The 25,233-nt window shown below is 47.5% G+C and overlaps 1 protein-coding gene across 6 annotated transcripts in view; it reads right to left on the bottom strand.

The window, feature by feature from the left end:
• CKAP5 (cytoskeleton associated protein 5) overlaps positions 1-25,233 on the bottom strand; it is a 627,586-nt gene that overhangs the window by 414,076 nt on the left and 188,277 nt on the right. For all 6 annotated transcript variants that reach the window (XM_069221686.1, XM_069221689.1, XM_069221691.1 and 3 more), the window contains exons 12-17: positions 22,856-22,984; positions 22,148-22,336; positions 16,696-16,800; positions 16,496-16,606; positions 15,904-15,996; positions 13,747-13,932 (exon numbers count right to left, since the gene is read on the bottom strand). In XM_069221686.1, coding sequence (XP_069077787.1) covers positions 13,747-13,932; positions 15,904-15,996; positions 16,496-16,606; positions 16,696-16,800; positions 22,148-22,336; positions 22,856-22,984 — 813 coding nt within the window. The remainder of the gene's footprint in view (positions 1-13,746; positions 13,933-15,903; positions 15,997-16,495; positions 16,607-16,695; positions 16,801-22,147; positions 22,337-22,855; positions 22,985-25,233) is intronic.

Raw genomic sequence — 25,233 nt, 5'->3', positions numbered from 1 at the left:
GAGTTGTTTGTTAGTAATAGTGCCCATGCAATGGAGTGAATAAGTATGTACGTATCTAAGATTTAATATATTTACAAATGTACAAAGTTGAAGCTAACTTCCAAACGGCTACAGGCTCCCGGGGAGATGGGTGGGCACATGTGAATCTTCAGCGACTGATGCCACGAACAGATGTACACTGGGTAAGTGACATTTTCAGTTCGATGGCATCTGTCGCTGTAGATACACATGTTGTGCATAGACTAGTAAGCAGTTATCTCCCCAAAAGTGGTGGCTCAGCCTGTAGGAGTGGAAGTAGTCTGAAATAAGGTTCTTAGTACGGCTTGACATACTGTGGCTTGTTGTGCTGATAGCACGTCTACACAGTAGTGCTTGGTAAATGTGTGAGGCGTAGACCATGTGGCTGCCTTACATATTTCGTGCATTGGAATATTCCCTAGGAAGGCCATGGTAGCGCCTTTCTTTCTAGTTGAGTGTGCCCTTGGTGTAATAGGCAGTTCTCTTTTTGCTTTAAGGTAGCAGATTTGGATGCACTTAACTATCCATCTGGCTATACCCTGTTTCGATATTGGGTTTCCTGCGTGAGGTTTTTGAAATGCAATAAACAGTTGTTTAGTTTTCCTGATGTTTTTAGTTCTGTTGATGTAGTACATTAGTGCTCTTTTGACGTCTAATGTATGTAGTGCCCTTTCAGCTATGGAATCTGGCTGTGGGAAGAACACTGGGAGCTCTACCGTTTGATTTAGGTGGAACGGTGAAATAACCTTTGGCAAAAATTTAGGATTGGTCCTTAGGACTACTTTATTTTTGTGTAGTTGGATAAACGGTTCTTGTATTGTAAACGCCTGAATTTCACTTACTCTTCTTAGAGATGTGATGGCGATGAGAAATGCAACTTTCCATGTTAGGAATTGTATTTCGCAAGAGTGCATAGGTTCAAAGGGTGGACCCATGAGTCTTGTTAAGACGATGTTGAGGTTCCATGAAGGAACGGGTGGTGTCCTTGGTGGTATAATAATTCTTTTGAGGCCTTCCATAAACGCTTTAATGACAGGTATCCTAAATAGTGAAGTTGAATGGGTAATCTGCAGGTATGCAGATATTGCTGCTAGGTGTATCTTAATGGAATAGAAGGCCAGGTTTGATTTTTGTAAGTGTAGTAAGTAACCCACCACATCTTTTGGAGATGCGTGTAACGGTTGAATTTGATTATGATGGCAGTAGCAAACAAATCTTTTCCATTTGCTTGCATAGCAGTGTCTAGTGGATGGTCTTCTGGCTTGCTTTAGGACTTCCATACATTCTTGTGTGAGGTTTAAGTGTCCGAATTCTAGGATTTCAGGAGCCAGATTGCTAGATTCAGCGATGCTGGGTTTGGATGCCTGATCTGTTGTTTGTGTTGTGTTAACAGATCTGGCCTGTTGGGCAACTTGACGTGGGGTACTACTGATAGGTCTAGCAGTGTTGTGTACCATGGTTGCCTTGCCCACGTTGGTGCTATCAGTATGAGTTTGAGTTTGTTTTGACTCAATTTGTTTACTAGATATGGAAGGAGAGGGGGAAAAGCGTACGCAAATATCCCTGACCAGTTCATCCATAGGGCATTGCCTTGAGACTGCCTGTGTGGGCATCTGGATGCGAAGTTTTGGCATTTTGCGTTCTCCTTTATTGCAAATAAGTATTTGAGGTGTTCCCCAACGTTCGAAGTAAGTGTTTAGAATTTGGGGGTGAATTTCCCACTCGTGGACCTGTTGGTGATCGAGAGAGATTGTCTGCAAGTTGATTCTGGATCCCTGGAATAAACTGTGCTATTAGGCGAATGTGGTTGTGAATTGCCCATTGCCATATCTGTTGTGCCAGCAGGCACAGCTGTGTCGAGTGTGTCCCCCCCCTGTTTGTTTAGATAATACATTGTTGTCATGTTGTCTGTTTTGACGAGAATGTATTTGTGAGTTATGATTGGTTGAAATGATTTTAATGCTTGGAAAACTGCTAGTAGTTCGAGGTGATTTATATGCAGCTTTCTTTGATGTACGTCCCATTGTCCTTGTATGCTGTGGTGATTGAGGTGTGCTCCCCACCCTGTCATGGAAGCATCTGTTATCACGTATTGTGGCACTGAGTCTTGGAAAGGCCGCCCTTTGTTTAAATTTATGTTGTTCCACCATAGAAGCGAGAGGTATGTTAGGCGGTCTATCAACACCAGATCTAGAAGCGGACCCTGTGCTTGAGACCATTGTGATTCTAGGCACTGTTGTAAGGGCTGCATGTGTAACCGTGCGTGTGGGACAATGGCTATGCATGAGGACATCATGCCTAGTAGTTGTAATATCATCTTCGCCTGTATTCTTTGTGTTGGATACATGCGTTGTATAATCTTTTGGAAATTTTGAACCCTTTGTGGACTTGGAGTGGCTATTCCCTTTGTTGTATCTATTGTGGCTCCTAGGTATTGTTGTACCTTGCACGGCAGAATGTGTGATTTTGCATAGTTGATGGTGAAACCGAGTTTGTAGAGGGTTTGTATGACCTGTGTGGTGTGAGCACCTTGTCAGTGAGTCGGTCTTGATTAGCCAGTCGTCTAGATACGGGAATACGTGTATTTGCTGCCTTCTGATGTGTGCAGCCACTACTGCTAGGCACTTTGTGAAGACTCTTGGTGCAGTTGTTAAACCGAAGGGCAATACTTTGAATTGGTAATGTATTCCTTTGAATACGAACCTTAGTTATTTTCTGTGCGACGGATGTATTGGTATGTGGAAATACGCGTCTTTGAGATCTAAGGTTGTCATGTAGTCCTGTTGCTTTAGCAATGGTAACACTTCTTGTAGCGTGACCATGTGAAAGTGATCTGATTTGATGTAGGTGTTTAGTGTTCTGAGGTCTAGGATTGGTCTCAGTTTTTTGTCCTTTTTTGGTATTAGGAAGTACAGTGAATAAACTCCTGTGTTTGTGTCTTTGGTACTAGTTCTATTGCGTTCTTTTGCAATAATGCTTGAACTTCTATTTCCAGAAGGTCTGAATGTTGTTTTGATAAATTCTGTGCTTTTGGTGCTATGTTTGGAGGGATTTGTAGAAATTCTATGCAATAACCATGTTGGATAATTGCTAAGACCCAAGCGTCTGTAGTGATTTCCTCCCATGCTTTGTAATAATGACCTATTCTTCCCCCCACTGGTGTTGTGTGGAGGGGATGAGTGACATGTGAGTCACTGTTTGGTTGCAGGGGTTTTGGGGCTTTGAAATTTTCCCCTATTCCTAGGGAATTGTCCTCTGTATTGGCCCCGAAAGCCTCCCCTTTGGTACTGTCCCTGGTAGCTGGACGGTGTTGCCTGTGAGGTGCTGGCTTGTGTGGCCTGACCCCGAAACCCCCCTCTAAAGGGTGTCTTGCGGAAGGTGCTGTAGGTTCCTCTGCTCTGCGGGGAGTAGAGTGCGCTCATGGCTTTAGCAGTGTCAGTGTCCTTTTTGAGTTTCTCAATTGCCGTGTCCACTTCTGGTCCGAACAGTTGTTTCTCATTGAATGGCATATTGAGCACTGCCTGCTGTATCTCTGGTTTAAAACCAGACGTTCGTAGCCATGCGTGCCTTCTTATAGTCACAGATGTGTTAATTGTTCTTGCAGCTGTGTCCGCTGCATCCATAGAGGAGCGTATCTGAGTATTAGATATGTTCTGTCCTTCCTCAACCACTTGTTTCGCCCTTTTTTGTAGCTCTTTGGGTAGATGCTCAATGAGGTGTTGCATCTCGTCCCAATGGGCTCTGTCATAGCGCGCAAGTAGTGCTTGAGAGTTAGCGATGCGCCACTGGTGTGCAGCTTGTACTGCGACTCTTTCCGGCTGCATCGAACTTGCGGCTCTCTATCTGGGGGTGGTGCATCCCCAGATGTGTGGGAGTTGGCTCTCTTGCGAGCTGCTCCTACTACGACGGAATCTGGTGGCAGCTGTGAGGTGATGAAAACAGGGTCTGTGGGAGGTGCTTTATATTTCTTATCCACTCTTGGTGTTATTGCTCTACCCTTGACCGGCTCCTTGAAGATTTCCTTTGCGTGCCGAAGCATTCCTGGGAGCATAGGCAGGCTTTGGTAGGAGCTATGGGTGGAGGAGAGGGTGTTGAATAAGAAATCATCCTCGACTGGTTCCGAGTGTAGGGACACGTTGTGGAACTCTGCTGCTCTAGCCACCACTTGTGAGTATGCTGTGCTATCTTCCGGTGGTGAGGGCTTTGTAGGATACGCCTCTGGACTGTTGTCCGACACTGGGGCGTCGTATAAGTCCCAAGCGTCTTGGTCCTGGTCACCTTGGCTCATGGTGGCGTGAGCCGGGGAATGTGATGGAGTTTGTGCCGGTGAAACGTTAGTTACAGGTGGAGGAGAGGGTGGCGGAGTTACCTTTTTCACCAATTTTGTTTGTGGTGCTTGGTCTGACTGAAACTCCAGTCTCCTTTTTCTCCTAATAGGGGGAAGGTTGCTTATTTTCCCTGTTCCTTCCTGTATAAAAATACGTTTCTGAGTGTGGTCCACTTCGGTGGATTGCAACTCTTCCTCAAATCTATGCTTTCGCAGCTGAGAGGACAGTGATTGCTCCTCTGAATAGGAACCGGTAGTTGGGTCGGTTGCGGGTCGTTTTGGCACCGAAACCCTGTCTGTACTCTTTTTCGGCTCCGAGGTGACCTTTTTCTTTTTCGGAGTCGAACCCTCTCGGCGTCGATCTTCCTCGGTGCCGCTGTCTCTGCGTCGAGCAGTTTCGGCTCCGCTATCTCGGCGTCGACGTTTTTCAGCAGCACTTTCTCGGTCCCGAGAAGGCTGCGTGCCGGTGTCTCGACCGGAGTCGGACGATCTCGGCACCATTTCGGCCTTTTTCGGTGCCGATGGTCGGTCACCGAATTTATGGTCGAGCCATGGCCTGGTGGCAGTGGCGTCCCCTGGGCCTTGTCACTCTTCTTGTGTGCTGGCTTCGATGTCTTACTCACAGTTCTTTGTTCATCGAATTCCTCGGAGTCAGAGTCATGGATCGAGAAGGTTCCTTCTTCCTCTTGTTCCTCGAACTCTCGGTGAGCTGTCGGCGTGGACGCCATCTGCAGTCTTCTGGCTCGACGGTCACGGAGTGTTTTTCAGGACCGGAACGCACGACAGGCCTCGCAAGTCTCTTCACTGTGCTCAGGCGACAGGCACAGGTTACAGACCAAATGTTGGTCTGTATACGGGTATTTGTTGTGGCATTTAGGACAGAAACATAACGGGGTCCGTTCCATCAGCGTTGTTTCACACGCAGTCGGGCCGACCAGGCCCCGACGGGGGATCGAAAACTACCCCAAGGGTACCGGAGCTCTTCACTCTTCGATTCGGTGTTGATTCTAACTAAGCCGATCCCGAACGCAACAATACCGATGTAATTTTCCGATATATAGCTAACTTTCCGTTCCGAAACCCGGAGCGAAAGGAACACGTCTGAACCCGATGGCGGAAAGAAAACAATCGAAGATGGAGTCGACGCCCATGCGCAATGGAGACAAAGAGGATGAGTCCCTCGGTCCCGTGACTCGAAAGACTTCTTCGAAGAAAAACAACTTGTAACACTCCGACCCAACACCAGATGGCGGGCTATGCACAACATGGGTATCTACAGCGACAGATGCCATCGAACATATATTTTTCTATACAAAAACCTATTGGCCTGGAATTGTCTGAGTGTGTTCCTCATTTATTGCCTGTGTGTGTACAACAAATGCTTAACACTACTCCTTTGATAAGCCTACTGCTCGACCACACTACCACAAAATAGAGCATTAGTATTCTCTTTTTGCCACTATCTTACCTCTAAGGGGAACCCTTGGACTCTGTGCACACTATTCCTTACTTTGAAATAGTACATACAGAGCCAACTTCCTACACCAATGAAGAAGCATACCACCAACTAGGTTGGTGGGCGAGGGGTCTTTAACAAAAGAAAAAAAAGCAAACCAAAAATGTCCTACCATCCAGCATTTCCCTAGGTCTCTCGATAAAAATGATACTTCACATCTGTGGGTGCCCACAGCAGAGTCAGCCTGAAAATGTATTAAAAACTGCCCTTTTGGAACTGCTTTGGTTCCCCTTTCAAACTTAACCTGTTTTTGTCCCTTCCCTCACATGGACTTGCCCGACTCACACAAGTGAGGTATAATTTTTATTAGGAGACCAAGAAGAACGTTGAGTGGTAGGAAATTTGTGGCTTTCCTCAGATTCCAACACTTTCCACCAAATGTCAGTAAAATGTGTTTGAGACAATGGTTTGTGGGTGACAGAACCTGGTGAGAGCCACCTGAGTCACCCCATCCTGGATTCCCCTAGGTGTCTACTTTAAAAAAAAAATTACAGGTTTGCTAGGTTTCCCTACGTGCCGGGTGAGCTAGGGTCCAAAATACACAGCTAGACAGGTTGTTAAAAAAAGTGTCAGTTTTCAGTGGAAAAATGGGACGTGTTCTGTAGGAAGTTGGCTCTGTATGTGCTATTTCAAAGTAAGGAATAGCATGCACAGAGTCCAAGGGTTCCCCTTAGAGGTAAAATAGTGGTAAAAAGAGATAATACTAATGCTCTATTTTGTGGTAGTGTGGTCGAGCAGTAGGCTTATCTAAGGAGTAGTGTTAAGCATTTGTTGTACATACACAGACAATAAATGAGGTACACACACTCAGAGACAAATCCAGCCAATAGGTTTTGTTATAGAAAAATATCTTTTCTTAGTTTATTTTAAGAACCACAGGTTCAAATTTAACATGTAATATCTTGTTTGAAAGGTATTGCAGATAAGTACATTAGGAACTTTGAATCATTTCAATTGCATGTATACTTTTCAAGTTATTCACAAATAGCTATTTTAAAAGTGGACACTGCAATTTTCACAGTTCCTGGGGGAGGTAAGTATTTGTTAGTTTTACCAGGTAAGTAAGACACTTACAGGGTTCAGTTCTTGGTCCAAGGTAGCCCACCGTTGGGGGGTTCAGAGCAACCCCAAAGTTACCACACCAGCAGCTCAGGGCCGGTCAGGTGCAGAGTTCAAAGTGGTGCCCAAAACGCATAGGCTTCAATGGAGAGAAGGGGGTGCCCCGGTTCCAGTCTGCCATCAGGTAAGTACCCGCGTCTTCGGAGGGCAGACCAGGGGGGTTTTGTAGGGCACCGGGGGGGACACAAGCCCACACAGAAATTTCACCCTCAGCGGCGCGGGGGCGGCCGGGTGCAGTGTTAGAACAAGCGTCGGGTTCGCAATGGAAGTCAATGAGAGATCAAGGGATCTCTTCAGCGCTGCAGGCAGGCAAGGGGGGGCTTCCTCGGGGAAACCTCCACCTGGGCAAGGGAGAGGGACTCCTGGGGGTCACTTCTGCAGTGAAAGTCCGGTCCTTCAGGTCCTGGGGGCTGCGGGTGCAGGGTCTTTTCCAGGTGTCGGGACTTAGGTTTCAGAGAGTCGCGGTCAGGGGAAGCCTCGGGATTCCCTCTGCAGGCGGCGCTGAGGGGGCTCAGGGGGGACAGGTTTTGGTACTCACAGTCGTAGAGTAGTCCGGGGGTCCTCCCTGAGGTGTTGGTTCTCCACCAGCCGAGTCGGGGTCGCCGGGTGCAGTGTTGCAAGTCTCACGCTTCTTGCGGGGAGATTGCAGGGGTCTTTAAAGCTGCTCCTTTGGATAAAGTTGCAGTCTTTTTGGAGCAGGTCCGCTGTCCTCGGGAGTTTCTTGTCGTCGTCGAAGCAGGGCAGTCCTCAGAGGATTCAGAGGTCGCTGGTCCCTTTGGAAGGCGTCGCTGGAGCAGAGTTCTTTGGAAGGCAGGAGACAGGCCGGTGAGTTTCTGGAGCCAAGGCAGTTGTTGTCTTCTGGTCTTCCTCTGCAGGGGTTTCAGCTAGGCAGTCCTTCTTGTTGTTGCAGGAATCTAATTTTCTAGGGTTCAGGGTAGCACTTAAATACTAAATTTAAGGGCGTGTTTAGGTCTGGGGGGTTAGTAGCCAATGGCTACTAGCCCTGAGGGTGGGTACACCCTCTTTGTGCCTCCTCCCAAGGGGAGGGGGTCACAATCCTAACCCTATTGGGGGAATCCTCCATCTGCAAGATGGAGGATTTCTAAAAGTTAGAGTCACCTCAGCTCAGGACACCTTAGGGGCTGTCCTGACTGGCCAGTGACTCCTCCTTGTTATTCTCATTATTTTCTCCGGCCTTGCCGCCAAAAGTGGGGGCCGGGGGCCGGGCAACTCCACTAGCTGGAGTGTCCTGCGGTGCTGTGACAAAGGGGTGAGCCTTTGAGGCTCACCGCCAGGTGTTACAGCTCCTGACTGGGGGAGGTGTTAGCATCTCCACCCAGTGCAGGCTTTGTTACTGGCCTCAGAGTGACAAAGGCACTCTCCCCATGGGGCCAGCAACATGTCTCTAGTGTGGCAGGCTGCTGGAACTAGTCAGCCTACACAGACAGTCGGTTAAGTTTCAGGGGGCACCTCTAAGGTGCCCTCTGGGGTGTATTTTGCAATAAAATGTACACTGGCATCAGTGTGCATTTATTGTGCTGAGAAGTTTGATACCAAACTTCCCAGTTTTCAGTGTAGCCATTATGGTGCTGTGGAGTTCGTGTTTGACAGACTCCCAGACCATATACTCTTATGGCTACCCTGCACTTACAATGTCTAAGGTTTTGCTTAGACACTGTAGGGGCACAGTGCTCATGCACTGGTACCCTCACCTATGGTATAGTGCACCCTGCCTTAGGGCTGTAAGCCCTGCTAGAGGGGTGTCTTACCTATACTGCATAGGCAGTGAGAGGCTGGCATGGCACCCTGAGGGGAGTGCCATGTCGACTTACTCATTTTGTTCTCACCAGCACACACAAGCTGGTAAGCAGTGTGTCTGTGCTGGGTGAGGGGTCTCTAGGGTGGCATAATACATGCTGCAGCCCTTAGAGACCTTCCCTGGCATCAGGGCCCTTGGTACCAGAGGTACCAGTTACAAGGGACTTATCTGGGTGCCAGGGTGTGCCAATTGTGGAATCAAAAGTACAGGTTAGGGAAAGAACACTGGTGCTGGGGCCTGGTTAGCAGGCCTCAGCACACTTTCAATTCAAAACATAGCATCAGCAAAGGCAAAAAGTCAGGGGGTAACCATGCCAAGGAGGCATTTCCTTACATGTTCATATTGAGATTTCGGCAGTTTCCTGTCGTGGGCACTCTACCTACCTAAAGTTAGGTACAATTTGTATCAAGGACACAGAATAGCAGACAAAGTGTTATTATCAACTGTCTTTCTCGGCATTTGCACCTCACAAATGTAAGACAGTGTGTAAGAAAGAAGTAATTTTGAGAAATGCCCTGTAATTCACATGCTAGAATGGATACCACAAACTCCGATGTAGCAAATATCCACTGCTTTTAAACTCCATATCTTGTGCCCATTTCGGAAATACATAGGTTTCCTTCATGCCTATTTTTCACTCTATTTTACCAAATGAAGTGCTGAAAACCTGGGTAGAGAATGAAAAGCCATTGTGAGGTGCAGCTCAAATACTGGCTCTTCGGTAGCTCGGGTTCTTGGTGAACCTAATTCAGAAGGTCCAGCGGACATAACTATATATTGCCTTTGAAAATGTGCTATAGTTAAAATTCACAGGTATTTTATTTAAAAATATATATATATATTTGTGCCCATGTTTTCAACTCCATTTCAATATTTTATTCAACAATTACTTTGTATAGGTTTCCGGGATCACCATTGGTTTCACACCCATTTCTACCACCAACTGAACAGAGGTTGAAAGCACAAAAAAATAAGGGGGGAGGGGCGTAGAGGAAATCGGCTGTGTCCCACTAAAATGCCAAAACTGGGGTGAGAAATGTGTTTTACTGATTCAAGTCTGCCGCCTGTTCCTACAAGCTGGGAAGATGTTGATTTTAGCACCAGAAACGCTTTGTTAATGGTGTGTATGTGCGCGTGGGTGTGCGCGTGGGTGTGCACGTGTGTGCTGGGGCTTTTTCCTGCATCACTCTTTCCATTTAATAAAAAAAAAAAAAAAACGAAAGATTTTGCTGTTCAGCTGATTTCTCGTTCCCATCCAGGGGACTCTACAAACCTTGGGTATCTTTAGAACCCCCAGGATGGTGGAAATAAAGGACGCAAGTTTGGCATGGATAACTTGTGGACAAAACGTTATGAGGGCCTAAGCGCGAACTGCCACAAATAATCAAAACAAGGTTCAGCATGGGGTTAACACATCTGCCCTCAGCCGCTGGCCCTGGGTCGAATGTACAGTTTCTACGATGGATCTCTCGTTCCCCAGCTTCGGTCAGTCATGAAGTTACAGCACTGGGAGGACGACCAAGGCGTACAAAAGCTTAGCTTGTTTGGGAGGCAAGGATCATTTTTAGTTTGTGTCAGCTTAACATATGGTGAGCTTGGGCAATTTACACAGTTTACAGCCCATTTATTGTCAAGCACAGGATCAGATCTTTTCATAGGAAAGAGGCAGCTACATTGTAACTATCAATGCTCGGTTTTCACGCTGATGTGTTAAGCATATGCATGTAGGAAGTTGGCTCTGTATGTGCTATTTCAAAGTAAGGAATAGCATGCACAGAGTCCAAGGGTTCCCCTTAGAGGTAAAATAGTGGTAAAAAGAGATAATACTAATGCTCTATTTTGTGGTAGTGTGGTCGAGCAGTAGGCTTATCCAAGGAGTAGTGTTAAGCATTTGTTGTACATACACATAGACAATAAATGAGGTACACACACTCGGAGACAAATCCAGCCAATAGGTTTTGTATAGAAAAATATCTTTTCTTAGTTTATTTTAAGAACCACAGGTTCAAATTTAACATGTAATATCTTGTTTGAAAGGTATTGCAGGTAAGTACATTAGGAACTTTGAATCATTTCAATTGCATGTATACTTTTCAAGTTATTCACAAATAGCTATTTCAAAAGTGGACACTTAGTGCAATTTTCACAGTTCCTGGGGGAGGTAAGTTTTTTGTTAGTTTTACCAGGTAAGTAAGACACTTACAGGGTTCAGTTCTTGGTCCAAGGTAGTCCACCGTTGGGGGTTCAGAGCAACCCCAAAGTCACCACACCAGCAGCTCAGGGCCGGTCAGGTGCAGAGTTCAAAGTGGTGCCCAAAACGCATAGGCTAGAATGGAGAGAAGGGGGTGCCCCGGTTCCGGTCTGCTTGCAGGTAAGTACCCGCGTCTTCGGAGGGCAGACCAGGGGGGTTTTGTAGGGCACCGGGGGGGACACAAGCCCACACAGAAATTTCACCCTCAGCAGCGCGGGGGCGGCCGGGTGCAGTGTAGAAACAAGCGTCGGGTTCGCAATGTTAGTCTATGAGAGATCAACGGATCTCTTCAGCGCTGCAGGCAGGCAAGGGGGGGCTTCCTCGGGGAAACCTCCACTTGGGCAAGGGAGAGGGACTCCTGGGGGTCACTTCTGCAGTGAAAGTCCGGTCCTTCAGGTCCTGGGGGCTGCGGGTGCAGGGTCTTTTCCAGGCGTCGGGACTTAGGTTTCAGAGAGTCGCGGTCAGGGGAAGCCTCGGGATTCCCTCTGCAGGCGGCGCTGTGGGGGCTCAGGGGGGACAGGTTTTGGTACTCACAGTCGGGGAGTAGTCCGGGGGTCCTCCCTGAGGTGTTGGTTCTCCACCAGCCGAGTCGGGGTCGCCGGGTGCAGTGTTGCAAGTCTCACGCTTCTTGCGGGGAGATTGCAGGGGTCTTTAAAGCTGCTCCTTTGGATAAAGTTGCAGTCTTTTTGGAGCAGGTCCGCTGTCCTCGGGAGTTTCTTGTCGTCGTCGAAGCAGGGCAGTCCTCAGAGGATTCAGAGGTCGCTGGTCCCTTTGGAAGGCGTCGCTGGAGCAGAGTTCTTTGGAAGGCAGGAGACAGGCCGGTGAGTTTCTGGAGCCAAGGCAGTTGTTGTCTTCTGGTCTTCCTCTGCAGGGGTTTTCAGCTGGGCAGTCCTTGTTGTCGCAGGAATCTAATTTTCTAGGGTTCAGGGTAGCCCTTAAATACTAAATTTAAGGGCGTGTTTAGGTCTGGGGGGTTAGTAGCCAATGGCTACTAGCCCTGAGGGTGGGTACACCCTCTTTGTGCCTCCTCCCAAGGGGAGGGGGTCACATCCCTAATCCTATTGGGGGAATCCTCCATCTGCAAGATGGAGGATTTCTAAAAGTTAGAGTCACCTCAGTTCAGGACACCTTAGGGGCTGTCCTGACTGGCCAGTGACTCCTCCTTGTTATTCTCATTATTTTCTCCGGCCTTGCCGCCAAAAGTGGGGGCCGGGGCCGGAGGGGGCGGGCAACTCCACTAGCTGGAGTGTCCTGCGGTGCTGTGACAAAGGGGTGAGCCTTTGAGGCTCACCGCCAGGTGTTACAGCTCCTGCCTGGGGGAGGTGTTAGCATCTCCACCCAGTGCAGGCTTTGTTACTGGCCTCAGAGTGACAAAGGCACTCTCCCCATGGGGCCAGCAACATGTCTCTAGTGTGGCAGGCTGCTGGAACTAGTCAGCCTACACAGATAGTCGGTTAAGTTTCAGGGGGCACCTCTAAGGTGCCCTCTGGGGTGTATTTTGCAATAAAATGTACACTGGCATCAGTGTGCATTTATTGTGCTGAGAAGTTTGATACCAAACTTCCCAGTTTTCAGTGTAGCCATTAAGGTGCTGCGGAGTTCGGGTTTGACAAACTCCCAGACCATATACTCTTATGGCTACCCTGCACTTACAATGTCTAAGGTTTTGTTTAGACACTGTAGGGGTACCATGCTCATGCACTGGTACCCTCACCTATGGTATAGTGCACCCTGCCTTAGGGCTGTAAGGCCTGCTAGAGGGGTGTCTTACCTATACTGCATAGGCAGTGAGAGGCTGGCATGGCACCCTGAGGGGAGTGCCATGTCGACTTACTCGTTTTGTCCTCACTAGCACACACAAGCTGGCAAGCAGTGTGTCGGTGCTGAGTGAGAGGTCTCCAGGGTGGCATAAGACATGCTGCAGCCCTTAGAGACCTTCCTTGGCATCAGGGCCCTTGGTACTAGCAGTACCAGTTACAAGGGGACTTATCTGGATGCCAGGGTCTGCCAATTGTGGATACAAAAGTACAGGTTAGGGAAAGAACACTGGTGCTGGGGCCTGGTTAGCAGGCCTCAGCACACTTTCAATTGTAAACATAGCATCAGCAAAGGCAAAAAGTCAGGGGGCAACCATGCCAAGGAGGCATTTCCTTACACATATGCTTTATCTACGACGTCTGAGGCTACTCGTTCTGAAGAGTGCATAAGGTTAAAGGCACTTTTGATGAAAGCTTTTGAGGTTATGTTTAGCTACACAATTATGTATTATGTCTGCAACTGTGCCCTTTTCGGAACACATTACTTGATAAGAACTATTTCCTCATTTGTTCTTGCAGGCGTTAGGGTTATGATGTGAATGGTGCAGCAAGTGCAGTGGCACATGGGCAAAATCCTCTAGGAAGCCTAGCGTGCCGAGTATTGCTACATTCTACTACTAAACAAGCAGTCACAGCACCTAGGATCAGTTCGTTTTACACATTGTTACTCTATTTGTCCCTACGCTGTCTCGCAGACAAACGTTTGGGCTCGTCTGTACCCACTGCACCCAAATCCACAACTATGCCAAAAGTGCAGCAGCCTGTCTGTAATAAAGTATGATCGCAAAGAGCCATGGACTGAGGGGGACATGCAGGATTACCCGCGTTTGAGGTAGAGAGCAGTTTATACAAAATACCAATTTAAAAACCAAAACTGACCTGCTCAGCTGTCCAAGGAAGCATGCAGGCTTCTGCGATTGCAGTCAGTGCTGCCTTTGCATTGCCCCCGCACTTGACGTCTCCGATCTTATCCACCAGCCCATCCAGGACCACAAGAGCTGAGGTTTTGGAGAAATTTCCATTCTGGGCAACCAGAGCCACCACATGCAGCTTCATCTGCATCACCTGAGACAGGAGAAGAGGCTGATTAATAAACAATGCTGCAGTGGACCTGCCAACCTGAGGCAAAGGCGCAGCAACAATCCTGCATTAGCATTCAACTGGAAAATGTATCCAACTTCACGGTCCACTATGTGTGGAGACTCAAAAATAAAAAGCAAACATTCTGTGACTTTCACAACAATCAGCCGAGTTTTGCAATGTACATGCTCTAGATTCATGTGCCCAACAGAGATGGTTCACTCCACTACTGAATAACCTGAAAGGCCTTGAAAAGCTCTACACTGGCTAGGACGTCTGAGCTGCTGCGCACTATGTTGTCAATAGTAGCTATATGTATGTATATGGTAAAAGGCAAAGGGGCGCTGACAGCATGGTCAAAGACAACAAGTAATAGGAGAGGAAGCTGGGATATGGCCAGTTAATGCATAGCGATGTAGTGATCATCTTCAACTAGGAGTTGTTAAATCTTTCCTAAATTGGCGCAGCTCTGGGCGGTCCCTATTGATACAGGAATGATGTCCCATATCCTGGATGTACAGATGGAAGAAGCCTACAATACTGTTTCATTTCTAATACTGTCTGCCGGTGTCCTGGCTACGACATGACTTCACAGCTAAGCGGGGGCTGGTCGTGACGGCTTTCTGAACACTAGTTTAACTATCTGCTCTCATGAGCGCCACCACTCCCTCCTTTTTCTTACAGTTTTGTCTGTCCCCTCTTTCAGAACACAGAAGCTCACTTTGTTCATCTTACATGCCATTCGAATCATGTCCGGTGTCTTTTCTTCCTTGTGGTCAAAATCACACTGCCCATCACTTCAAACTATTCAAGGCACTGGGCCCTGACTTTCTTCGGTGTAGTTTTGAAGCTTATGTTCACTCCCATTGCCTTAGGTCTGAGAAAGAACCCTTACTCTTAAACAGCCTAATGTAGGGGTCCCCAAACTACAGCCCCTGGGCCACTTCCGGCACTGCTTTCCAAAACCTCTGTTTCCAATGCTCAAAGGGAAGGAATAACTCCTGTTCTTTCGTAAGGGAATTTCCATGATAAATCATAAGCATAGTATAGGCCCACTCAGGTGCAGGACCCCGGAGCAGCTCTAATATATCTTCCTCAGTGGAGATTTTCACCTTTCTTCATGAAGGCTTGTAAAGACACTCAAGAAAGAGTTAATGCAGCTTATATATCTAGGCTACAATGGCCCAGTTCTTCATCATGAAGTCAAAGAAGGGTCAGTACATTACAAATGAGTATACTTTAGGATATTTTGCAAACAGTATAAATCTCCTTCACAAATCCCTTTTTATGACAGATGAGGGAGAGTAGGGCAGAGTAGTCTCACAAGCTATCATAACACAAACAGAGAGTAAAGGGAGATTGGAACAAAGCAATAAATAGGAATCATCCCATACTAACTCCCTATATATAAAGTCAATAATCACAAAAAGGGAATGGGGTTCACTAGTGATAGGGAGCTGTGTCCATGGGAGATTATCCAGGAGCTCCTAGACCTCAGTGGGTTTAAAAATGGAGTGAGTGCTGTGAGGTGGTGATGGGTAGGGGGTAAAGAACTGAAGCAACTGCCACCTGCTGGGCATGATGGGATACTGGTGGTCCACAGGTTCCTAAATGCACAGTCTCTATTTAAGACCTAACGGCAGCCTATGAAGGTACTCTGCCCTGCTCTCCCTCATCTCCATCATATAAAGGAGTTTGTGAAGGAGATTTACACCACTTGCAAAACATCTTAAATTGTATTTATTTGTAATGTATTGGCCCAATTTTGACTTCATGATGAATTGAGCTGTTGTAGCCAATGTACATAGACTGCATTATCTGTCTATTAAGAGTCTTTACAGGTCTTCCTGAAGAAAGATGAAAATCTCCACTTAAGGTATATTAAAGAACTGGGTCTGGGGTTCCTGCATGTTGGCGGGACTACACGGTGGAGAACAGAGGAAATAGACCACTTACTTGAAAGTTGGTTTCCTTCCAGCCAGGTTTCTTTGCTAGCATCCTGACAAGAGCTTGGCACGGCATTTCACTTCGCTCCATCACTTCCACGGCCTAATCAGAAAGAGGTAACAGTAAAATACAGGAGAGTAGGGACAAGCTAGTGACAAACTACAGACTGGCAGACTTGCACAGTGCAAGATGACCACAATCACCGCAACCCTGATCATCACAGACTCTAAATGCCAAAGAAAGTCTCCTACACTCCACTTTAAATTACCCGGAAGCAGAAGAGACAAAGTAAAACACCCACTTCATCAAACGCTAATAGTATACTCTAAGACTTCTTTCCAACCCTTCTCCCCCAAGACATAGTACCTTTCCCACCAAATGGAGACTAGTTGAACAAAACTAAGCCAAACATGTCTCCGATCGCCTTTCAGGAGAAAGTCCTACTTTAAAAATTACTTCAATTTAGGGTTTCCCCTTACACTTGAAGATCAAGTGGCAAATGCCTCCTCATTACAAGGGGTGATAAGAGAATTCAACAAAAAACTGGCACTCAAGACATGTGTAAAGAGACTGACTATTCCCTTCAAGATGCCCAGCCGACCTTTTGAAACTCCTCCATGCTGGCAAGCCTCTCCTTCCAATTGGCACTGTCGAGCATCTGCATGCATGTCGCTGGAAGGACAGCTGCGGCTTTCTCTTCGCAAGCTTCAATCTGTATAGAGGACGCAATGTTTAAACAGCGCACACTAGATCTTTCCTCTCTCCCCCACTCCCCAATAACTAACAGTACAAAAAGCATACCGACAACTCCTGCTCAATAACTTCTTTCATCTCTGCCCCCTTCTTTCCTTTGACAGCAGCCCCGCCAGATGCTGCAGGTTTCCCTTTCTTAGCAGGTCCACCAGGCTGTTTGTGGGAAAAAGATAATATAAAATGGAAATTCTTTTAGTATTGGAACAGGATTACAAGGATAAATATCAGGCTGGTAATAATTCAAAGTTGCCCACCAAATACAACCATTGATTATTTACTTTGAGAATGTTGTTTACCTGTTTAGGAAGCTAGGGGGCGCTATGCAGATAGTCCAGGGCGACCCTTATTGGCTGACAGGGGTTAAAATAACCCTAAGAGCTCTTCGAGGTAGTGTGGGCGAGCCGTTAGGCTTACAGAGGATAGTGTTAAGCATTTATTGCACGCACAGAGCCAGTAAGCAGGACACTCAAAGAAATCACCATTTATAAAAATAACAGATTTTTATATTAAACACCAAGATCGTAATCGGGTTAGTACTTTTCAAGTTAGCGATTTTTCAAGAACTAGAAAATGCATACTGCATTCAGGCACCTAGCAACGACTTAAAGCACCAGTCTTCTGGAGTTCGATGAGTAAGGGGGCAAGCTCGAAGGCAGCATTAAGAGCTCCCTTCGGGGGGCACTGGGCATTCAGGGGTATAGGTGCAGTACAACGCAACGTGTCCCATTTAATTTAATGCGAAACGTTGCTGGAGAAGAGAGGCTGCAAGTAGGGGCATGGTGACCGATCAGGCTGAACCCAAAATAGGGGGGGGGGGGGGGGGGGGGGCAAAACAAGTTGCACACAGCGTGTCACAGACGTGTCCGGGTGCGAGCCATGCGTGAAAACACGACATCTCCTCTTACCTCATGCTCCCTCCCCCCCCCCCCCCCAAACCTACTAGTCTTCTAGTGTGCTGGATGACTGGTATCAACCAGCCTGCACCACAGGCAAGTGTCTGATCCCCTGGAGGTTAAAGCCCGCACTCAGTGGCCAGAAACAATGCCTGATCCAGAGGAAGGTGTTATCACCTCCTCTACCAGGATGGCCAATAGGATGGCTAATCAATCAGCTTACCTGGGCTGGAGGCCTCAAAGTCCCTGCCGCCCTTGGATAGGAGATCTTGGCTTCCCACAGACGTTGGAGATGCCACACCCTGCTCTGAGGCCCATCTGACACCAGTACTATACAAGTAGGTCTGGTGCACTACCAGGGCAGTCACACCGCCTAAGGTGGTCTACCTGATGTGCTCCAAAAAGGAAGGGTCCACTGTAGGAAGTTGGCTCTGTATGCACTATTTCAAAGTGAGAGATAGAGTGCACAAAGTCCAAGGGTTCCCCTTAGCGGTAAGATAGTGGCAAAAGTAGATAATTCTAATGCTCTATTTTGTGGTAGTGTGATCGAGCAGTAGGCTTATCAGACGGTAGTGTTAAGCATTTGTTGTACACACACAGGCAATAAATGAGGAACACACACTCAGACTTACTCCACGCCAATAGGTTTTTATATTGAAAAATCTCTTTTCTTAGTTTATTTTAAGAACCACAAGTTCAAGATTTACATTAAACACTTTAAATGTAAGGTACTTCACTTAGATACTTTAGGAACTTTTAATAAAAGCAATATCATATACAGTCTTTGAAAATAGCTTATTGCCATTTTTACAAAGTGGACACAGTGCAAAAATCCAAGGGTACCAAGGGCCCTGATGCCAGGGAAGGTCTCTAAGGGCTGCAGCACGTCTTATGCCACCCTGGGGACCCCTCACTCAGCACAGACACACTGCTTGCCAGCTTGTGTGTGTTAGTGGGGATAAAAAGACTAAGTCGACATGGCACTCCCCTCAGGATGCCATGCCAACCTCACACTGCCTATGAAGTATAGATAAGTCACCCCTCTAGCAGGCCTTACAGCCCTAAGGCAGGGTGCACTATACCATAGGTGAGGGCATAAGTGCATGAGCACTATGCCCCTACAGTGTCTAAGCAAAACCTTAGACATTGTAAGTGCAGGGTAGCCATAGAGTATACAGTCTGGGAGTCTGTCATGCACGAACTCCATAGCACCATAATGGCTACACTGAAAACTGTGAAGTTTGGTATCAAACTTCTCAGCACAATAAATGCACACTGATGCCAGTGTACATTTTATTGTAACATACACCCCAGAGGGCACCTTAGAGGTGCCCCCTGAAACCTTAACCTACTATCCGTGTAGGCTGACTAGTTTTAGCAGCCTGCCACACACCAGACATGTTGCTGGCCACATGGGGAGAGTGCCTTTGTCACTCTGTGGCTAGTAACAAAGCCTGTACTGGGTGGAGAAGCTTATCACCTCCCCCTGCAGGAACTGTAACACCTGGCGGTGAGCCTCAAAGGCTCACCCCCTTTGTTACAGCACCCCAGGGCACTCCAGCTAGTGGAGTTGCCCGCCCCCTCTGGCCACAGCCCCACTTTTGGCGGCAAGGCCGGAGGAGACAATGAGAAAAACAAGGAGGAGTCACTGGCCAGTCAGGACAGCCCCTAAGGTGTCCTGAGGTGACTGACTTTTAGAAATCCTCCATCTTGCAGATGGAGGATTCCTCCAATAGGATTAGGGATGTGCCCCCCTCCCCTCAGGGAGGAGGCACAAAGAGGGTGTAGCCACCCTCAGGGCTAGTAGACATTAGCTACTAACCCCCCCGACCTAAACACACCCCTAAATTCAGTATTTAGGGGCTCCCCAGAACCACGGAACTCAGATTCCTGCAACCTAAGAAGAAGAGGACTGCTAAGCTGAAAAACCCTGCAGAGAAGACGGAGACACCAACTGCTTTGGCCCCAGCTCTACCGGCCTGTCTCCCCCACTTCTAAATAGACTGCTCCAGCGACGCTTTCCACAGGGACCAGCGACCTCTGAAGCCTCAGAGGACTGCCCTGCATCTAGAAGGACCAAGAACTCAGAGGACAGCGGCTCTGTTCACCAAAGACTGCAACTTTGCAACAAAGAAGCAACTTTGAAACAACTTGTGTTTCCCGCCGGAAGCGTGAGACTTGGCACTCTGCACCAGACACCCCCAGCTCAACTTGTGGAGAACAATCACTTCAGGGAGGACTCCCCGGCGACAGAGACCGTGAGTAGCCAGAGTTGCCACTCCCTGAGCCCCCACAGCGACGCCTGCAGAGGGAATCCGGAGGATCCCCCTGACCGTGACTGCCTGCTTCTAAGAACCCGACGCCTGGTAGGGACACTGCACCCGCAGCCCCCAGGACCTGAAGGATCCGACCTCCAGTGCAGGAGCGACCCCCAGGTGGCCCTCTCCCTTGCCCAGGTGGTGGCTACCCAGAGGAGCCACCCCCCCCCCCCCTTTGCCGGCATCGCTGAAGAGACCCCTTGGTCTCCCATTGCTTTCGATTGAAAACCCGACGCTTGTTTGCACACTGCACCCGGCCACCCCCATGCCGCTGAGGGTTTTCTTTGTGTGGACTTGTGTCCCCCCCCCCCGGTGCCCTACAAAACCCTCCTGGTCTGCCCTCCGAAGACGTGAGTACTTACCTGCTGGCAGACTGGAACCAGGGCACCCCCTTCTCCATTGAAGCCTATGCGTTTTGGGCACCACTTTGACCTCTGCACCTGACCGGCCCTGAGCTGCTGGTGTGGTAACTTTGGGGTTGCTCTGAACCCCCAACGGTGGGATACCTTGGACCCAAACTTGAACCCCGTAGGTGGTTTACTTACCTGCAAAAACTAACAAACTCTTACTCCCCCCAGGAACTGTTGAAAATTGCACTGTCTAGTTTTAAAATAGCTATATGTCGCTTATGTGAAAACTGTATATGCTATTTTGCTAATTCAAAGTTCTTAAAAGTACCTACCTGCAATACCTTTCATTTGAAGTATTACATGTAAATCTTGAACCTGTGGTTCTTAAAATAAACTAAGAAAATATATTTTTCTATACAAAAACCTATTGGCCTGGAATTGTCTCCGAGTGTGTGTTCCTCATTTATTGCCTGTGTGTGTACAACAAATGCTTAACACTACCCTCTGATAAGCCTACTGCTCGACCACACTACCACAAAATAGAGCATTAGTATTATCTCTTTTTGCCACTATCTTACCTCGAAGGGGAACCCTTGGACTTTGGGCATACTATTCCTTACTTTGAAATAGTGCATACAGAGCCAACTTCCTACAACAGTTTTAGAAAAGGTTTGCTCTACCTTGGTAGGCACCACAGGCTTTAAACCTTCATGCTCTTATCTTACTGAAGGAGAAATGTGAGCCGCGCCAGTGGAATTTGTCGAGAAGCTGCAAGTGGGATGGGCCTGTGAATGAGTGCCCAGCGACAAAACTCTGCTGTCAAACCCCCTAACAAGCAGCCACAAGATTCCTCGGTCCTAGGTCAACAGATGCAAAACTCACTACTGGGGGTGTTTGCATCATCAGCCTACAAGTGCATCACATTCTTCAGTTGCTGCCACCAACCTGCACAGGTTTACAGCATCAGCATCAAGCACTGTCACTTTAATGCTCGTGTATGTTCTGCAGTCACACAAGGCTTTCCCTGAAGCAAAAGGTCAGCTCTTGCAGCTTCACACTTTTGAAAAAGGCAGTGCTGTACACACAGGAACTGAGGTTTCTAATAGACACAATGATCATCCAACCCTTCTCCTTTGCATTGGGTATCCTATTCCTCGCTGAACCGGCCGAGGTCTCTCACCGACAAACATTCCCTCTGGAACTGCTTGGTGCAATGCGCTGCCTCAGTTTCACCCCCGGCCCTCAGCATCTTAGACAAACTCTGGACACCCCCTGCAGCCCTCGTTGTTGTGATTTCTCAGTAGGCAAAGGCTGCACATCTGGTGAATGTCTGCACAAACTTGTGGTGGCACTCCTGGCAGAACCTAAAGGTAGTGTTCTACATGTCCCCAGCACAAGGTGCCCTTGGCTACTCATTCTCCGACGTCCTCCCATTGGCTGCACACATGCCCCTCCTACTTGGTTGTTTCAGTGGGTATCGGTGGATCGCTCTGAATATATTTGTTCTTAAGCTACGGTGCTGTTTTTTTTACTACAAATTTGTATTCGAGGATGTGTTGCTTTCCTGGTTTCTTCCCAGAGTCTTCGGGAGAGCTTCCAGACTCAATGGCAGAAAAAACAAACCTGAAGATGGCAACAACGGATAGGGGCTTTTGTGGTGGCCGTCTGACATCAGAAGGATGGGCTACGCACCAACCGGTGGCAACAGGCGATGCCCAAACAAGAAAAAAAAAAAAAGTAAAGAAACTACAAAAAGGAGAGTCCTGAGTTCAACCACTAATTAATGTACTAAATAATGTAAGGAAGGTACAGTAACAGAAGATTCATACTGCAAAACCATGGCTTACAGAAGGATGCTCGCTTCTGAGATCGACCTTAAGACAAGTGATCCATGTCTATCATCTCTGAACATTTAACAACCCCGCTCAAATGACCTCACCTTCGCAGCAGGAGCTTTCTTCGGGGGACCAGAGGACTTGGCGGAATCCTTGCCCTCTTTGTCACCACTACCAAGAGCTGGCGCGGCCTTGCTGGCAGGAGCGGCCTTGACCTCTTTCTTGTCTGCTGCAGTGGCCCCTCCAGACTTCTTGCCGTAGGCCAGCTCTGCCTTATCAGCGCACTCTTTGATCTGATAAATGGATAAGTTGATCAGATAGATTAACACTTCACAATAACGCTGCCCCAATCAGAATACCAGGGCCACACAGAATCGCCAAACTTCAAAAACCGTCATATATGCATTATTGGCAAAGTTAAAAATAGGACAATCGCACTATAAACCATTGGCTGACTGGACCCAATTCGTGGGTCAGCAAGACAGTGCGAGGTACAGAAGCAGTGGGTTTACATGACATCTCTGGCAGACAGAACTTGTGTTCTAAACCAGTGGTTCCCAACCTTTTGACTTCTGTGGACCCCCACTTTATCGTTACTGGAACCCGGTAACCCCCACTGAACCATTTTTTTAAAATCAGGGGACGACCCCCCCCCCCACCGAGTCATTACTGAAAGCTGGGGACCTAATTTGTTAATATTTCATTTTCTGAGCAGTCGCAGACCCCCTGAGGAGGTTTTGGGGACCCCCAGACCATAGGATGGGAACCACTGTTCTAAACTGTATACTTCAACAAGCACTTGCGGTACTCACTCTGTCCAGCTTCAGCTTATCGACATCAGCAAGAAAAGTGCCCATCACTTTCTCTCCCACTACCTTCTGCACAGTCCCCAGTGCTTCGAAGGCTGCATCTCGGACTTCTGCAGCAGAGTCATTGATTTGCTACAATCGGAAGAGAAAAGACCAAGATTGAGGCACAGACTAAACAAACATCACTGCATGGCTATGCAACGTCCCTTACCTCATGGTATGAAATACCCAGGGTATCAAATTCAGTCAAAATAGAGTACTAAAATGAGTGTTGATTCATCTCAGTCAAGCCAACCCTGAATGTAGGAGTCTTGAACTTAATTAGGCGGCTTATGAGTGGCACCTACTGCACAATTAGCTCCCTCCCACCACAAGGTGACACTCCCATGCTGTTGTAGAGTACATTTATTGCAAGGCCCGAGGCTTAGAGAAAACTCTTGAAGTTGCACAAGTGAAACATGGGTGCAGCTGTCTAGAATACATTTTATGTTGCACACAAGCACCAAAAATGTCAGCGTTTACTACTTGACGGAATAATGACTATCACACAGGATACTTTTCTCAAAAAGAAAGATGAACAGAGTGAAACTAGATCAAAAATATTTGACTAGAAAAATGAATGTTTCCAGTTGTCAAGGCCTCAGAGGTACTGAGATCCTGCAGCAAGCAAGTCGTGAAAAGCTGGCTCCGGCATGTAACCATCTCAAATTAACATTTCAACATTCAGAAAGGAAATGCATCTAAGAGATTTACACTGGACTGTTGGAGGGATTAACGGCATTCAACAATAATGAACCTTAAAGATTGTTATCTTGAAGTGTTCCGTGGTCAACGCGGGCAGCAGGGAATTATTCAGCATTTACGACTTTCTAGGAAAATCCTACAATGCAGAAACTTACTGAAAATATTCTGGCTATGGACAAATAACTGAAGACCCAAGAAGCACATTTCTAGTAGACCGCCTTCTGCCACATTCACAGAGTGAGGCCAGGTAAAATCAGATCTGCACCCATCCCAGGGGAAAGGATTTCCAAGACGGAAGAAGCAGTGACAATAAAGTGTCTCCATTGGCATCGGCTGCACAGGAGGGATGGCGAGGCCCTCTCCTGGTTCCCTGAATCTCAGTGTTCGCTAAGCAATGTCCTGTGTGAGAACAGCCTCTTACCTGTTACCTGTGCGGGGTGGAGTCACAACACTGGGGCGCCCCAACTGAAGAACCACTTACACCACACCCCCCCCCCCCCCCCCCCTTCCTGTCACTGGACTACCTCGAGATAACTGACCAACTAGTAAAGCAGCGAGCACTCAAGCCGATGTCTGGGATGATGAGCTGTCAAAGCACAGCCCCGAAAATAGCACTAACTCAGTGTCTAGAGAATTATGGCAAAAATAAGGGCTTTTTATACAAGAGTTCGAAATACTCTACACAGAGCTAGAAGGTGCTTGAAGCTTACTGGTGAAAATGTTTCGCCGCATGTATCCGCCAAGCACTAGATATTCTGCAATATTTGCTCAAAGGTGAATTTTATTCTATGGGGCTGCAATCAGTTGACCTTGCGGACTTAAGCACTTATCACTTATTTTATTAAAACTAATTATAAATAGATCTCAATATTTACTCAGTAGATCGGGCAAATCACACTTCCTGTGTTGGTAGGTTACTACCCAAAGTCCTACCCATTTTCTTTTCCAGGGTGCAAGCAAGGCCTCGCACTCTCCACCAAACATGGATTCTCTAATCAATTCCATCTTCCTACTCAGGTCCCGTGCTTCGCTGGCAGCCACGGGATCTCTGCCACCAGGCCAGATTTGCAAAATAACCAGCTGGTTCTGGCCCATCTGATCTCTACCTGCCCACTGTGAACACTACTACATGGACGGCACTGGCTGTCCGACACTGCCCCAAACTAGTATAAATACTGTACTACTCCAATAGTAACCTGCATGCCTTTACTCCTTAGTCTCAGCCTACACTGCACAGGGATTTCCAAGAACCTGCATCCTACACCATCCATCCATCTCTCCCCCAAAAATGTCTCCCCAAACTGAAAACCCACTCATCTCCGACTACTAGACTCCATCAATTCTCAAACTCTTGAAGGCATCTCTAATCAAACTGCACTAATCCCTTAACCTAAAACCCCTCACTATCACTAAACTGCACCCATAGCTGAACCCTAAAAGCCCCTGTTTACACCTGAACTCCCACTCATTCCTAAAATCCCACACCAAATCTAAACACCACTAATCACTGAACCTTTAAAAGCCCTTCAACATCCATGAAAGCCACACAATGTCGAGCAAAACCTCACTTCTAAGCTACCCATCCCTGAAACCTAAACATTTTCAACATATAAACTCCATCTAACCCCGAACACGTA

Source organism: Pleurodeles waltl, chromosome 3_1, assembly GCF_031143425.1.
Source record: "Pleurodeles waltl isolate 20211129_DDA chromosome 3_1, aPleWal1.hap1.20221129, whole genome shotgun sequence".
NCBI lineage: Eukaryota > Metazoa > Chordata > Amphibia > Caudata > Salamandridae > Pleurodeles > Pleurodeles waltl.
Note: the sequence above shows the minus strand (reverse complement) of the source record. Positions and strands in the feature narration are given on the sequence as shown.